At 39.6% G+C, this 17,405-nt stretch overlaps 2 protein-coding genes across 4 annotated transcripts in view; one reads left to right on the forward strand and one right to left on the reverse strand.

Moving 5' to 3' along the window:
* Positions 1–351: 351 nt before the first annotated feature.
* Positions 352–3,750, forward strand: LOC111339768 (uncharacterized). The gene is made up of 3 exons (XM_022946487.2): positions 352–511; positions 2,532–2,732; positions 3,368–3,750. Exons 1-3 carry the CDS (start codon positions 451–453, stop codon positions 3,535–3,537), a joined length of 432 nt encoding a protein of 143 aa, XP_022802222.1. The 5' UTR covers positions 352–450; the 3' UTR covers positions 3,538–3,750.
* Positions 3,679–17,405, reverse strand: part of LOC111339764 (uncharacterized) — a 48,419-nt gene continuing 34,692 nt past the window's right edge. For all 3 annotated transcript variants that reach the window (XM_022946483.2, XM_022946482.2, XM_088761335.1), the window contains 17 exons: positions 16,974–17,235; positions 15,505–15,532; positions 14,314–14,569; positions 14,011–14,154; positions 13,249–13,444; positions 12,619–12,767; positions 12,070–12,264; positions 11,798–11,955; positions 11,389–11,506; positions 11,059–11,148; positions 10,877–10,972; positions 10,144–10,233; positions 9,132–9,284; positions 8,758–9,013; positions 8,496–8,665; positions 7,452–8,309; positions 3,679–6,947 (listed from right to left, as the gene is read on the reverse strand). In XM_022946483.2, the coding sequence (XP_022802218.2) occupies positions 6,607–6,947; positions 7,452–8,309; positions 8,496–8,665; positions 8,758–9,013; positions 9,132–9,284; positions 10,144–10,233; positions 10,877–10,972; positions 11,059–11,148; positions 11,389–11,506; positions 11,798–11,955; positions 12,070–12,264; positions 12,619–12,767; positions 13,249–13,444; positions 14,011–14,154; positions 14,314–14,569; positions 15,505–15,532; positions 16,974–17,235 (3,560 nt within the window). In that variant the 3' untranslated portion in view covers positions 3,679–6,606. The remainder of the gene's footprint in view (positions 6,948–7,451; positions 8,310–8,495; positions 8,666–8,757; positions 9,014–9,131; positions 9,285–10,143; positions 10,234–10,876; positions 10,973–11,058; positions 11,149–11,388; positions 11,507–11,797; positions 11,956–12,069; positions 12,265–12,618; positions 12,768–13,248; positions 13,445–14,010; positions 14,155–14,313; positions 14,570–15,504; positions 15,533–16,973; positions 17,236–17,405) is intronic.

Below are 17,405 nucleotides of genomic sequence, written 5' to 3' on the forward strand. Positions count from 1 at the left end.
TGGCTTGTTAGCTCAATTGGTAGAGCGCTGCACTAGTATCGCAGAGGTCAGTGGTTCGAATCCCGTACAGGCCTGATTTTTTTCAGGTCTGATTTTCGCTATTGCTTAAATAGCGCTATCTACTGCGAGGATCGTGCATCATATGTATCTAATACCGCAGTACACAATATATGAACTTCATATATTGCATTGTATCTCAATATTATATATGTCGCAATCTTCTATGTTCAAGGCATTTTTCCTCGTCACGTATAAAGGCAAAATATTTTCCGCTTTAGTTTTAATTCCTCGCGTATAACCGTGACGTCAGCAACCTCAGTCACGTATTATATCCAATGAGTTATAAATAGCACAACTTTATCTTGCCATTACATTTTCCTCTAGAGGCAGTGTTGAGATCGCATCCAGGTTTCACATATAGAGGTCTGATACAACTCTCGAGCACGAATCATGGCTGCTTCGTCTCTCTTCATCTACGCCGCTGCCCTGGTTCTTTTTATCGTACCCGCTGGTAAGTTAGAATATTATTAAATTTTGACCTGCACAAGCTTGAGTTAATGTGCTGCTGCGTTAGCTCAACGCAGGAAACTGCTGCCCTCTTTTCTAAAATTGTTCTTCGAAAAACTTAAGTCGGACTGCCGCAGACAATTCTCACTTGTTTTCGAGGTGAATTCTTTCAAATTTTTGCTTACTTGATCAAGTCAAAACAAGCAAGGCAATGATTCATGCAGGTGAACCAGGTACTAGTTGGGCGCTACTATCAAATCAAACAGTTGTAATTTAAAAAGAGACTTTAGTCTTAACGTTACCGTTGAAGTTACTTACAAAGATTCATTATGAAAAGTTTACGATCCACTCGAGCTAAACTACAGTATTTCAAGGCGACGTCATCAAGGCACTCTCGTTTTGTGTAAAGCGCTTTACGGCACTATTTGCTCTGAGATAGCAAAGCAAAGCTCTTAAAACAAAACACCGTATTTTCTTTAACTCAAGCATAGAAAACCTTCGAATATTCACACCGCGAAGAAATCTGTGCTCCGTGTGTGTTTGGAGCCGGTGATTTTGAGTGACTTGTTAACTCACCGCGCCGGGTTTTTTTTTTTTTTTTTTTTTTTTTTTTTTTTTTTTGCCTGCAAGCGTTTTACTTGTTCTATTTGACATCGAAGACATTTGTAGAAATAGTAACGTTCCTTAAAATTTTACTTCTAGAAGCGCAAGAACTAGTTTTTATCCTCAGGCAAGGGTAAGCTTCATTAAGAAGGTGAATGGCCGCTTGAAGTTTTCATTTCATCCACTTATCCTTTTCTTTTATTTTTCTTTTTTCACTTCACATTCCTTGGCTTTGATGCGGGAGATAATTAGGAACGAAACGCTATCCCGAAAAAGTCCTCCGCAAATTATTCGAAAAGCACTCCATGTCTTGAAGAAATATTTTTGCAGTTCATAGTAAGATGCCACCCTAAAATTTTAGACAGTTAGGTTGCCAAACCAAGTCAGTAACAGAACACCTTTTTATGCCACTCAACCGGTGTTGCGAGCGAATACGCTTGCAAAGATGAACTTACGTGCATACCTCCAGAAATTTCATGCATATTTTGATGATAATTGTTGAAATTCTCGCACGCTCATTGGTCAAGAGGTATGATCAATACCGGGCACAGACAATGAAAACTTTGTTATATCAAGTCCTATAATCTTCGGGATAAGAATTTCGAGCAGCTGAAGTCGAGCAATAAGTAAAAGCAAAGTTCGTCCGTTTTTGTTCGACAAAAGTGAACATTTGTGTTCGCATTTTGTTAAGCTGCTTTGTCGAAAAGAAAGTTTTCTTGGGTTACGAGAGCCTTTTTTGATGTGAACGGGAGAGAACTTTCGAGATCAGGCAGGCCAACCACAAATCCTGGTACAAATCATCTTGCTCGTCACTGTTTAATTTTCAAAACCGTCCCGATTATTTACATTTTTATTAGGTGTCTTTAGCTCATGCCGTTGTCGGGAATCTGTCAAGTTCGTTTCTTTTCCGGCCAGTATTTGTTTAGTTCTTTTTTTTTTTTTTTTTCCGTCATGAATTGTTAAATTCACTCTCGCAGAAAAACTGTGTTCCGTGGAGTCTGCATCGGCTACCCCACGTGGTTTCAGATAAGTTTTAGACACTTTTGAAGCCTTCTCTTTGATCATTACAAGCATACACATGGAAAATTTCATGGTCGAATATTAAACATAGTGCCGCCTAAAAAACTATACAAAACACATCGGAAGAATGGGAAGTCGGCTAAAAGGAGAAAAATTGCGATTTAAATGCAACACGTTTCAAACAGAAGAAGGCGAAAAAGCAAATTAGGATCGTTACCGCATTGTAACGGATTATCAATTTTTCTCAGTTCTCATTTTTCCTGTTTAATTCACACGAGGCTCTTTTGACGTTTTGACATTTCCGTTCAAAATATCGCGCGCGTTTGTTTGGCCTGTGAACTGTGTCCGGTGTCGAGTCTTTTCAAACTCTCGTCACCCTGGTATTTTTGTTTAACCAACAGCTTCGTCACTTCAGTGTTACGATTGCTCCAGTTTACCGCAGGTTACTGGTGGAACTAGCTGCAGCGCCGACACAGTTAAAAAACTTACTTGCCCCCCTGTGGGTTTTGACCGATGTTTTACAATGAAAGTCAGTATCCAAGGACAAACCTTTGAGACGAGGAATTGTTCTTCAAGCCTGGTCTGTGATTCACAGATCAATCGTAAGTAGATCACTCCAGTTAAACTCTATCATAAGTTACCTCAGCCTTGCATGTAAATAATCTGACCTTTTCCAAACCCATCTCTTGTGTTGATCTTATTGGCAGAAATCAGTAATTTCCTGTATATCGAAATGCCAACATAATTTACAAAGTGAATTTGTTCTTCTTCGAGGTTCTGGACTTAAATAAACGATTGAAATTTTTAAAGGTGTTTACCACTTCTGAGTCTGCGGAGTCATATTCAAGTTTCAAAGACTGTCGTTTTAATGTCGTGCTGTTAATTCATTGCATTGTACCAAAAGCTGTAAGTCTTAACTCTCCAAATGAAACCGTACCCTACATTCTCAAGCAACAACGACAAAAACAAAACCAAAAAACAAGAAGTATAAATGGACCGGCGAATTATCAGGGAAGCCTATTAAGTGCTGAGGGGGGGAGGGGGGGCGTAACGTTGTGATGTATTGATTATCCAGGGTGAGGCGTAATACTCCTAGTTGCTCCATGCTGCATGGAAACCGAGATAAGCTCTGGCTGGAATGGGCCAATAGCCTCGAGTGCGGACTTTGCCTTATTTTCTTACGTCATGCTGTTGCGCAAGTATTTATATCACATTAAGAATTATTTTGATTCTACAGCTTGCAGCCAATCGAAAGATCAGGGGATAGACTGTAGTTTTGAGTGTTGCAAAGGTGACCTGTGTAACGATGGAGTGGGTGACCTGCGTAACAATGGAGTGGGACTTGCTTTGAGCCTCGGAGCTCTCTTCTCTGCCTTAATTCTGCCAAAGGTTTTAGGATTCAACTAAGACTTTCACAGTTGCTTCTTTATACAATTTTTTTTTTTTTTGCAACTAGAAGCTGGCTTCTTGAAGGAAATATCTAAGAATGTCGACTCTAGTAAATGTAAAGTGTGCAGTTCCATTGTTAGGATATTTGTAATCGATTGAAAAAAAAAAAATGTCAATGATGTAGTGCTTGACTGCTTTGATTAAAGGTGGTAGACATGTTTTTTTAAAGAAGGTTGTCTCCTGGTGGCACGAACGATAAGTTAGGGTAACACAAGATTTTGAGCAGAAGGACGGAGGGGAAATCAGTCGTTGCTGACAGAAAATAAAATGTGGGCCATAGAAAACCGATGGGCCGAGGAGGGATTAGGTATATTTCATGGTGACGAGCAAAATCCTCCGACCCGCGAAATAATAACCCGTCCCACATATTCCTGTAATTCTTCCAATTGATTGAAAGTTCTTTTGAAAATACCTGGCAATACTTTCTAAGGGGACTCCCTGCCACATTACCTTCTCCCCAGGCTGAGGCGTGAAGAAATAGCTCAAGCAAGCCTGCAGAATTTTTTTTAAAAATTTGTACCTATTATCTCGGTTGTAACCTTTAAATGCGTCATGGGGTATCTTTCCTGATCATCTAGCGCAGTGACCTTACTAGGAAAATAAGATTAAACCTAGTGGGAGCTTTTTACCTTGTTCAGAGTTAGTTACCGTTTTGGTATTTGCATTAAAACAAACAAGGGTTCAACATTTTTCGTATGTGTGCGCATTTAGCTACTTTGAAAGTTGAAACACAATTGTCGGGGAATAAGTCAGTTGGTCATTAATAATAAGTCAAATATATAATTGTAAAAGGAATTAGTTAAATGATTACGTGATAGATTGCATCAATTCTCAGTAAATTGAACTTAGTGCACAGTTTATCAGCTGATGTACTTTGCACGCGCTAATTGAACCAAATAAGGAAGGGATCATGTGAATTAGGCTTGCTCTATCGTACGATAGTTATATTACTGTAAGCTGTGCATGTGATAGATTATAGTACTGTATTGTGTAAGACAGCAGAAAAACCGAAGTACACGTACACTCTAATCAGATCGATAGTAGAACCCTTGAGAGGTAGAAGAATAAAGTCCGTGTTAAAATAGAACGTAGAAGGTGTGATAGATACACTCAGTTGAACCAGCGAGCGGAACAAAAATTCCGCGACAACAATTTTATCATTACTAAGACTCAGTTCGGTGACAACATCATTCTAACTTTAACACAGATATGAGTTACGAGAAATCCTTGAGAGAATTTCAGGCTTCTGCGCGAGTCTGCTCCGCTCTCTCAACCTAGTGCATTCATATATTGCACTAAGCAATGCATCAAAGCACCAAAAAAAAGAAATTACTTTCAGTTTCATGTTGCGAGAAATTGAAAGTAATATGTTCAGAATGCAAAATCTTCCTTGTTCATATGCTTTCGACCCGAAGGTGCGTTTACCAGAGAATTTGATTTGAAAGTTCCTAGTGCCAATACCGGGGATTAGCTTTGTGGAGCCGAGAAGTAAAACTTTCCGGGCTAAACTTCAGACGACCTGGCCACCTCATTTACGTGTCATTAATTAAGAATAGCGTCTATTGTGTTATGCCTCGTTCTTCAAAGCCTCCCGACACGCGCAAATGAGGTGGACGGGTAGTTGCTCCGCTTTCCGTAATACCAATATCAAGTAAGAAAATGGCGTAAAAAAAACTTTACCTTTCACTGTTAACGGTTGTGAAATCGAAACCGTACACGATGCCATCTTTTGAGTCGACAACCTGCAAATACGTCAATCAAAGTCGTCGTCAATCAAAAGTGTTGATGAGCAGAACTTGCGTTTTGCACGTGCTATGTAGAATTTTGTACATTTCAATTCCTTTTTGAAAACAAAAAATATGCAAGAAGTGCAGAACTCGGAAGGCACAATGTTTCTGCAATAAGGTGGATGGATCTTAATAAATTCAACCTTCTACCCTTTTTTTAACTTTATCTTTTGCATCTTGTACTCGGCCTTATTGAAAAGGGAGTTAGATATCTTTGTTCGAATAATTCTTGGAAGGAAGTCCATTTATAAAAACAACCATAAAAATAACAAAAAGTAGTTCGCTTACCTTAAAATAGACGCGTAACTTAAACAAAAAGAAGTCTTGCAATATTTGTGAAGCAAGAAATTGTGAGAGGGACAGAGTAATATCCCTTATGGGGGATACGTTTCCCGTTTGCCAACACATTAAACATTTAAATAGGTAGTTTTTACCCTCCGGCTTAGCAAGGATTGGCCCTACACTTTCGTAATAAAAATTACTACAAAAAAAATGCTCAGGACCATGATCATAAGTTTCTGTACAAACGTGTAGCACATTTGATCAATTTTTAGTCTACGGAAGCAGGAAGAAAAGATCGGGGCGCTAACAAGGGGAATTCAATCTCATTGTCTCCTATTTCATGGAAGTAAGAAGCATAGAATATATACGGTCACACATCTACTGAGCTGAAATACGTTAGGTAAATTATTTCACATACTAGCATATCATTTTCAATGGTACACTTAAAATGCAATCATTGCGATAGTTTATATTTGATATTATATGACGAGCGTTGAAATGTAGTGAGTAGTATAGCGTAGACACAATATAAGTATGAGTCTCTGTCAATATAAACAGTAATAAAGCAGTTCATGAGGCTCTAAAGGGATAGATATCTTTCAGTTATTCTAACGAAAACTCTGTTTCAAATCTAACGACTAGTTCGAGAAAGACAATTTTTTTTAAATGACTATTTACAAGAACTAAAACTGCCGAAATAACTCAGAATACCCTACCTCTGTATTTACAGTCAAGAAGCGAAGCTACTTCAGAGGTTATTTCTCAACCAAATCTTCCCGCGCATACTTTGTTTTAAGATTAGTTTGAAAAGAAAAAAAAAACGCCACATGATAAAGATAGTGGCAATGTTAGCAAACTTTTTTCTCACAGAAAGGTTACGCCAAAACCATTATTTTATATAGCGGTTAATGCTTTTTGTACTGCAACTTGTAATACTAAACCGATTTTTAAAGAATCGCTAATCTACGCATGGCATACTGTTCATCTCATATGCCTCCGTTGTCTTGATTCCACGCGAAACAATTCTAGCTCGTTTCTCTTCAGAGTCCTCCACAGGTAGCGGGTTAACAGCACTTCGGTTGACAGGATCGTCGTCGATTGGCTTGACTCTACGCTTCAACTTATGTGAGAGGATAACCAGGAGAATAATTATAGCGACAACGATAAAAATGAATCCGCTGACGGAAATTCCAAAGATCACTAAGGAATGTATATACCAACTTTTGGTGGGCGCCTCAACTGGAATCTCTTTAGTGTTTGTTGTCGTGATCGTACTCGTACTTGGAGAGCTGGGTTTGGCTGTTGAAAATAACGGTTGATATCATTCCTCGATTTAAAAGAAAACTCCTACTGTGACTTTCAACTAAGTTTTTCTTTATTGAATTGCAGGCAGTTGCTAGCTGTTGCAACGCGCGTGCCTCGAGAGGTTTCATACGCTTCACGTATATGAGCCAACAAACTTTAGTACTCATCTCAATGAATATGTTGCGCGTTTGATTAGAATGGACTAAGATCTCTCAATATTCTTTTCGTTCAATCCTTTTTCAACGGTCATGTTATCTCATTAATTCATATTTTGTTTCATTCAATATTTAGATTTTCAAGGGGCGCCATTTAAGTACTTAACCAATAGGTGTCATGCAAACATTTTTATGTTAAAACAATTTGCGCATAGCTTGTCAAACTAGAGCACCTGTTAGCAGCATTCAGGAAGAAAAGTTTCTAATAGAGAATATTGTTCATAAAACAAGAAAGAGCAAAGAAATCCATACCATCAATGTGTGTAAATAAATGACGTTATACCTTCTGTGCGAGCAAGTATTGTAGTCTTTGTCTCTGGTTCAGCGTGGACGTTTACAGTGATATCAAGACGACGAGAGCACGAAACATTTCCTAGATCATATGCAACGACATCCAGACGGTACAATTTAGCCAGAAGTTCTGCAGCAACTATTAGTTTTCCATTTTGTTCACCCACTTTAAAGACCCCTCCATCGTCCCTTAAGTGTGATAAGCTGTATTTCACTTCTCCGTTGAGCCCACTATCCTCATCGCTGGCTGACACCACAGTCAGAAGGGTCCCAATATGAGTATGCTGCGAGATATTGAACCGGGTGGTTTGAGGTGATTGAAAGATCGGGCAGTGGTCGTTAACGTCAACAACTTTGATGTACACGACTGTAAAGCTTGACTTGCGTGGAGCTCCGTCATCCGAAGCCACGATCTTCAGCTTGAACAGTTTGGGAAAGGAACTTTCATAATCGAACGCCGAAGATGTAAGAATGTCACCTGAGATGCTGTCGATCGTAAATGCCATGCTCGCGTCATTACTGTTATCAATCGCGAAAAAAAGCTTCCCATTTCGGCCTGTGTCGGCATCGCTAGCTTGCACTCGGAGAATCGTCGTTCCCAAAGGACTGTTTTCCAGCACAGAGGCATTGTAAAGAGGTGCAGCAAAAACCGGAGCGTGGAGGTTCGGTTTAGCCGTCACATTACACGCTGCACCGTCATATCCAGGGTAACACTCGCAAGTGTTCGGTAAAATGCAGTCACCTTTCTTTGAACAGTCATTAACACTGGAACAATCTGCGTCACTACAAGCTGCACCATGCCATAAAGTGTCACAGGCGCATGAGTCATAACCGGTGCAGACGCCGTGACCTGTCCAAAGATGATTAAATCAGTCAAAAATTAGCCTAGAAATGCTTTGGAAAGAGTTCTAGTTCTAGTGACTGGATGATGAACAAAGTAACATATTAAGCAACTGCATGTAAATATGCTCCAGTAACATGCTGTGGATCCCGAAAGGTTACTAAAACGAGACTAACTTTCTCGTGAGTGCCTCACCTGAACAGTAATTAACACCTTCACATGAAGTATTTGAACAGTCTGCCCCAGTGTACCCCACATCACATTTGCAAAGGTTTGCCTCGACACAGACACCGTGACCAGAACAATTATTTACTGAGTGACAGGAGGGAATGCTGCAGTTAGCACCGCTAAACCCGGAGTAACACCTAGATCGAAAAAGGAAAATATGGCTCGTCAAGATATTGAGCCGGAGCGAAAGAAGAGAAAAAAAAATGAAGGTTAGTGAGACACCAAGTACCTGCAAGAAACATTTTTGTCATTTTTCCCCTGCATGCAAACTCCGTTCCCACTACAGTTTCTAAGAAACGCACAATCTGGAACGTCACTGCAGTTTTTTCCTTGGAATCCTGGGTAACATCGACATGCGTTGCTCGACACGCACACGCCTTGACCAGAGCACTGGTTGACACCTGCGCAATCAGGGATAGCACAGCTGACTCCTGTCCAGCCTGGATCGCAGTCGCACTTAAAAAGAGCTACACATCTTCCGCGTTCTGGAACAAAAAATGCACTATTCTTTATAAGGTGAATCACAGATCTCTTGTTTAAAAAAAATTAACCAATATGTGTTATCAGATACGAGAAAAGGATGCAAAGTTTGGAATAAATTACTGGAGCAATAGTCGAGAGATCCACAGGAGAACTGGGTACAGTCTTTTCCGGTCCAGTCCTTCTGGCACTTGCATACGTCATAGTCAACACAGACCCCTCTTCCAGAGCAATCAGACACATTTGAGCACGTAGGAGCGATACTGCAGTCACGTCCTGGTAATTAAAGATAAACCAAAATCGAATTTGCTCTTCCAAAACGCTACTCTACCACAGAAACTACAATTTATAAACCTTTTAAACGTGTAGGAAAGACAATGTGTTTTTGTCGACAATTACTTCGCTCCTTTGAGCTTAAAATTGTCACGCTAAGCCATATGACATGTCTTCCCTTAACTATGCAATCCGTTCAACACCTATGGTATTTTGTTAAATATCCTTACTACTTGTTTAAAAAAAAAACACCTCTTAGCTGACAACAAGGAACGAGTTAGTTTAGGTATGATTTTAACGTTACATTTCGGTAGCTTTGATTAAATGTCATTATGATTTGTAACATTTACATTTATGATCCTTGCATTCTGATTGGCTCTCACCGTTACGATTAATTCACAAATCGAACCATTTCATGCTCTAAAATACATCTTTCAATCAGCCAATAGGACAGGTTAACTTAAACACAATAACCAATTAAATTCAAGGCTGGTTTAAAAAAATCTATCAAATTCCAGGTAAATAAGAGACAACTCACCAGATTTTTACGAACCAATATACCGGATCAATAAAATATTTTTACAGAATTAAAAAAAAAAAAACTTGTACGGGGCGACTTAATTTTTCGACTTGAAAATAGATGTATTAGAGTGGTAACTGAACTTCGTGTCGTGCAATTTTGGTCTCGAATCATACTTGTAATTTCAAATGAAATTCGCGCTGTGCACTTGTTGGATTTTGAAATCACGCGTAGAATTCAGACCAAATTGCACGACATAAGGTTGAATTATCATCATAAACTTACGTCTACACTTAAACATTTGTGACAACTCCATTCAGCTTCCAGAATGCGGTCACTTACCGATATATCCGTCATGACAGCGACACTGATCTGTCCTCCAACATATTCCGTTGCTTGGGCTTGTACAGTTATTGACGTTGTTGCATGTGGCTGAAATATTTGTCTGAGTTAGTGTTGGAGAATGCATGGAAATCGTAGTTATATTGTATGTTAATAAGATTCTTAGCGTTCGCGAGGCATATATAAAGAAAGTCGCTCTTTACACGCGAGAATTCACAGAAAATAAGGATAATGCTAATACCCGGTAACATAGAGAGTGAGGATAAAGAAAAAGAAACTCTTGGAAAATTCTGCTACTTCCCCTTAGTTCTAACAACCCAGTATTTTTCTATAAACAGGATTATCTTCATATGGATTTAAACTGAAAATTTATTATATGGCTGTGTCTCACAAGGACTGGGAACAATCGAATTCACGAACTTGATTGGCTGAAATCAATATTGAAAGCGGTCTAGATTTTCCCATCTAGACCGGAATCTAGACCAGTCTAGAAAAAAAAGGTACAAAGAATATAAAAAATTGACATACAAGACACAGCCATATAATAAACATCTTATCAACCGAGCTAGGGCGATCTGTATGGGAGACTCTTGACCTCGGTCGCTGGTACAGACCGAACGCAGTGAAGTCTGTACTGGCGACCTCGGTCAAGATTCTCCCATACAGACCTCCCGCTCGGTTAATTAGAGCTAAGTATGACAGCTATTTGGTTTGCTCTTATTTGAATACTAACCTTTCTGATCACAAGTGACTCCTTCCCAGCCATCACTACATTCACAAAATCCTTTCACGCATCTCCCATGCTTAGTGTTGCAGTCTGTGCAGTTACCTGAATTAAAGAAGACTTCTCGTTAAACTTGCGTCCTAAGCTAATAGCAAAATTCGTTTTCGTGCTTTCTGATTGGCTGTACCTACCAAATTGACAGCTGTCTCCAGACCAACCAGCCATACATTGACAAGTGGAGTTAAGACATCTTCCTTTTCCAGAACATTGATTGGGACAACCTTAAAAAAATTTAGAAAAGAAAAAAAAATAAGATCTCATTGAGCACGTCAAAGTGTGTTGATTGCACGAGTTTAATTCAATTCATACGAATGACTGTTCACGCAGTTTCAGGAATGTATAAATGTAATTAAAAAAAAAAACAATTTAAATAAGCCCTATAGTTCTGTAAATATACTACGAAAAAATTTCAACTCTCAGCAAACAGCTGAAAAGTTTTTCGTTGATACTGTTCAACTTACTTTGTTTCAGGCTCTCTTGACCAGCAAGTGACGTATCATTTGTTACGGCCACGTCATAAATACAGTTCTGTAGCAGGGCATCAGAAAGTCCAAGTGACGAACAGGCTGCCGTAGCTTTCTGCAATAAACGATATGCGTCAAAAAACTGATAATATGATTCGAACAGGGCATTGCAAAAATAGAAGGCATTCAGGTCCTTATAATCGAGTACAATAACTGAAAGAAATACCATTTTCGCAAAGTACCAAAATATATTCACGAATGTGTATAAATTCGAACTAAAATTTGTAAGACCAACAGCTCCACTGTATAGTATAGGAACACCAAAGACATAGGTGTTGCTTTTCCAGTTAGGAGGTACAAAATAGATGTTGAGATAGCTCATCAAGTGTAATAAAACGGCTTTTACCGCGACAATAGCGTCATCAATTCCATTTAATGAGTACAATGGATCATGATTTGGGTCCTTGTAGGAAAAATCCATGACGTCATCTCTGTGAAAGTTTGAGGAGTTCCATGACCACGTTCCTGGAAGGCCGGAGCTGTTATGAACAGCGGTTATACGCCCTAGATTCAAGGCGTTGCGGTTAGTCAAATTGTTACATTCTTTAATCTGGGCCGTGCACAAAGAACAAAATAAATTTGATCGCAGGGACGCTGAATATAACAATTTACACTCACAGGAATCAGCAAACTGAATAGGATCATTAAATTGCTCTCCATTTGGGCCTCTCAAGTCATTGGAAGGGTCATTGTCCATCACTCCACAGAGTCCCGCAGTGTGGCCCTTGAATGCTACAGTTGGTGTGAACAATACATTCATATACTGGCGACCCATCTTTGGACTGTGACTCACATCTGCTGTGATTGTTAGACCTTAAACCAAAAGATATGTATTAAGCCAGAGCATTCTAAGCCGTTTATGTAGAAACTAGGCGTCGATTAGTGACAAATTCTGCGACGATGTTTCGGTGGCAACAAATTGATTAAATATTAGCCTTTTTTAAAAGCGTAGGGCAATAACAACTCTATTTACAGGGGTCGCAGACGAGGTAGCACATTTAATTTCTTTCGCTATTGATCCTTCTAACGTGGTTGTCTTAGCAGTAAATTCGAATGATGTAACTGGAATTGGAGTTTCGCCTTTAGGCTTCGCCGGCACGGTTTAGTGTATCTGGGAGAAAATAATTGGATGTTTACTTTACAAGTATTAAAATGCCTTACACACACCTGACTCGAACTGCAATGATAGAAGTATAAGTGAACCCTCGTCTGATTTTGAGTCGAACGTCGTTTGAAAATCAATCACCACAGTCCCATTACTGAGCTTCATTTTTTTCCCGGCATGGGCTGATATATTCATCAGCGTTCCATCCAGTCTGTAAAAAGTATATTTGCAGCAAATGTAAACGAATAAACAATTTAAACGAAATACATAATGATGTAGGCAACCAAAAAATTAACAAGAATTGGGTTGTTTTTTCTGAAATGAGAATAAAGATCTTCTCCATTTTCTTTCCAATTATTACAGCATATAGTTAGCTTCCAGAAAAGCAAACTACATATATACGTCCAGAAACTGCTAATATCTCCCATAAAAGGGGTCTTCTTCTAATATTTTCCATTATCACTGTGATTCTTATTCCAGTGATGAATCTTTCCCAGCGTTAGGATTTGGGGCCAAAATACCCCCAGGCATGCAGGTATGTCAGCGACATGTCCTCTTTGTTTCCTTTCTTCTTTTATTATACTCTCTTCTTCTTTGCCAATTGTCTGATCCATGATGGATTTTAGACCGGCAGTTGATGCTTTGAGTAAAGTACGGTCGACGTTCTTTAATTCAGCGGTGTCTGTGGTTACCTTAGTTTTGGAAATTCTTTAGAGTCACTCGTGTTGACGGTCATGATTGAAAGCACACTCCGCCCCGCCTTAATAGCCACGCCTCCTGTCAGTGACGCTCGCTGATAAGCAAAGTAGCGGAACTGAATTCCAAAGTCATTGAAGACGCTTTTACATCCCCAGAATTCACCGATGCCGAAGTAGTCGTACTCGATACCTGACGAAAAGAGCACAAATATTGAAATGAGCCGCACTCAAAACGAAGGGTACAGTTTTTTTTCCGTACGAACCTTTTTGATGGCTTTACTATTTTCCCTTTGCCGCAAATGTCGCAGAAAAACATTCGGGATTACGGTCTGTATTGTAGCTGGACCACTTACGAGCATGCAACTAGCCAATCGGATTCGAGATTTAAGATTCTGACCCGCTGAGATGCTTCAGAAAAAAAACAAAAAAACTTTATCCAGACTCATAAAAAAAAAACAAGTTGTATGCCCCCTCCCCCACTTCTTCCCCCCTTAATCTGCATGTCAAATATTTGTACACACGTTACATATGCCCCAGAAGGGAAACAAATTGCAGTAGGAAATGTAACTAGTATCTCTCTGGGTATTGCTTAGTACAGGATAACGATGTGAGCTCTAACCAGTTTTTCAGAACGTAAGCCACTCTCTAAGAAACAAGTCTTGATACGAACAGAACATATTAAATTATCTAGAGGGGAAAAAGAAAAGGTTTTTACGGGGTGAGAAAAAGGTGGGAAGGGAGAAGCAAAGAGCTCACCATCTAAAGTTCCAAGGTGAGGATCACCCCAGTTCCACCAAGGTCGCCTCGTTTCGCAAGAAGACCCAGTCCACCTGGCTGAGCAAAAGCAACGAGACCCGCAGTCTGACGTGGCTAAGGGAACACCATTGCCAGAACAGTCCACTGTAATAAATAATGGTTAGTGGAATAAAAAGCTAATGGACATTATTTCATTATTAATCTAGGTAACATATTAGAAAACCTTTGTCTACGTAATCTGATCAAAGCGTCTAAATCGTTTCACACGGTTTACTGTCGTATATAAGAACTGGTTTTTCTCACCTGAGTTAGGTTGTACATCTGGTTGAGTACACTGGTTTCCCTTCCTGCCCACCACACAACATGGTTTTTTACCGCATGGGTAATTTTTTGGATTTATTTCGTCACTAATGTCGTTGTCATCGTCATTGACATTCTCATCATTATTCGTATTGTTATTATCATTGTCATCATCATTGTCATCATCATCGTTATCATCATCGTTATCATCATCGTTATCATTATCATCGTCGTCCTCGTTATCACAATCACAGACAGGCTGCAAAAGAATTGTTTGAAAGTAGCTGATTAGTCGGTCAATCGCCTCCTATTTCCTTAACTTCTATTCTTTAACTTAAACTTTTACGTATTTTTCCATGTCAACACTCCGATAGGTCTGCCCTTGGTCCAGGAGAGATAAAAACTCGCGCCTGCAGTGTAGAACGGAGTCCGTAGGTAATGCTTTCTATTATATTCATTGTCTGCGTTTTTGATGACGTGTTCAAAAATTTTATCACATTATTAGTAGCCGGATGACCGGATGCTAAAATTAGATTTCAAAATCATGGGAAGAGAACCACGAACAGAAGGTAGAACACAGGTTCGTTTAGCTCCTCTGGTCATTTAGAGGCTTCAAGTGCTATCTATCCCGCTCACGTTTTCCCAAACATTTTAACAGTATTCAACGTTTTTTATTACTCTGAAGTAAAAATTTAGTGTGTCTGAACTAGGTGTGATCATAGGCGTCCCAAGCTCAAGTCTCGAAAAAACGCGAAAGATAAATTTTAGGACACCTACGTTATTAGGTAATATGGTATATTAGTATATGGCTGTCTCAAAAGGACTGGGAACTACCGAATTCATGAATATGATTGGCTGAAATCAATATTGAAAGCGGTCTAGATTTTTCCATCTAGACCGGCATCAAGACCGGTGAAGAAAAAAGGTACAAAGAATATAAAAAATTGGCATATAAGACACAGCCATATAATAAATATCTAGCTTATTAACCGAGCTAGGTCGGTCTCTATGGGAGAATCTTGACCTCGGTCGCTGGTACAGACCTCACTGCGTTCGGTCTGTGCTGGCGACCTCTGTCAAGATTCTCCCATACAGACCTCCCGCTCGGTTAATAAGAAGTAAATAAAAGTCAAGTATGAGATCAGGGCGGCCGAGAGAGTATTTTTGTGAGACAAGCAATACAATGAGACTTACCACATGTTTGACACATTTGAGGCACACACTGAAAATCAAAGTAAGACGGTGAGCTCGTGAGTATACTTTGCAGAATATAATAAATACAGTTATTGTGCTCAAAGCCATTGATCCCGTGTGTCCAAAAACTGAGTCGTCAACCCCACAAGAATCCAACCTCATTATTAGCACTCAAATACATACGTTTTGTCACCCGCGAGAAAATTTGACACCTTTAGCAACTCCAGCCAGCTAAAGAAGAGTATAGTTAAACGTGTGGGGGTGTGGTTTAGTGGGTAAAAATTACAGTCAAGATCTGAGTGATGTATCTGAAATATTCAAGTACACATCGATCCCCTCCCCCACCCCCCACAGTCAGTCAAAAGGCGGATCCACAGAACACGGGTCGCACTTCAATATTTGAGAGTGAATATCTTTAAATTCAAATAAAAATTATTATTATAAGTAAAACTGCCGTAACCAAGTGTTGGTTAGTTAACCAAGACCTTGGAAGAGTACTAGGTGTCCGAGAACGCCCTGCTCACTCGTTTGTTTCTTTCATTGGTGTCGGTTTCTTCCAAAGAACCGCCATTTTGTGAAATGGGGAAGGGATGAAGGAGGATGTGGGCTGATCTAAGTGTGTGCTTGGCGGAGATCGAGTTAAAAAAACCCAATATTAACTACATACACGCCGTCATTTCGAAAGTATTTTGTCAAGTAGAGTATGTTGGTAGATAACCTCACATATTTGTAACTCTTTTTTTTTTTTACCCCCAAGGCTTTTCTAATGACCGTTTTTTCGGTGGATCCGCCTTTTGATCGACTGTGGGGGTATGGAAGGAGATTGGTATGCATTTTCAATTTTTTTTTCCACTTTTACTTTTTTTGCTACGACACCTACCCAAGACCCACACCCACTGAGATTTTCTTCGCTTCTGTCGACCGCTACGGCCGATCTACAATTTAGAAACACCCCTTATAATAAGGGTCACTCACAGGCTTAGCATCGCTTTTCGTAGATCGATAAACTTCATGATGATCCAGGGTGAGAACGAGATTAGGAAAGCGTACGCAATATGTTATGATTTCGCTTGTCTTACCTCCCAACCAGATCTTTTCTTATGGGTCCAGTCTGTGTGCCCTAATGGATTTGTTTACGCGGGATCAGTTTCTAAAGAAACTGTGATGCTGCGTCGGTGGGGGTAACAAGGTAATTTGGCAATATCAACTGAGTTGAAATCGTAAATTGGCCACCGTAAAGGGTTAAAACGCTGACGTTTCGAGCATTAGCCCTTCGTCAGAGCGGCTCTGACGAAGGGCTGACGCTCGAAACGTCAGCTTTTCAATCCTTTACGGTGGCCAATTTATAATTTCAACTCAGTTAATTACAAAGTTACGCAGGATGGAGTTTGATAATGGCATGGATTTCGTGACCTTAATCTTTAATGTATCAAGAATCTGAGTATTAAACATATTGATAATAAACAGACCTTTTCTTTTTTCCTTCAGATTTCAAATCTTTGCTCAAGGCTACCAACGTAGTTTCCTTTTTGCGAAAGAAAACCTGCACTTTCCCAACGACTTTTGAGGGGCCGTAGCTAATTTGAAGTTGGTGAGGTCCCGGCGTCTTACTGGAGCACTTTTTGCTGCAAGGTGTAAAGAGCGCCTTGAGGTTCAAAGGAAGCACAACACTCAATCCAAAAGCTGGCAAATAGCTTGTTGTCTCTTTGTTTGCGCTTGGCTTATAACCAACTATAGAGAAAGAAATTTGAATCATGAAACGAAACCGATATCTATTTATTAGGCGCTAATTGAAATGACGAATAACTAGAGGGCACAGAGCGATGTGGTTAAAGCAAACTTGTATCTTTTCAGCAATTCATTGGGGAGTGAAAAGTTTGTTATGATTTAACTGAACCTTA

Source organism: Stylophora pistillata, chromosome 5, assembly GCF_964205215.1.
Source record: "Stylophora pistillata chromosome 5, jaStyPist1.2, whole genome shotgun sequence".
Lineage (NCBI taxonomy): Eukaryota > Metazoa > Cnidaria > Anthozoa > Scleractinia > Pocilloporidae > Stylophora > Stylophora pistillata.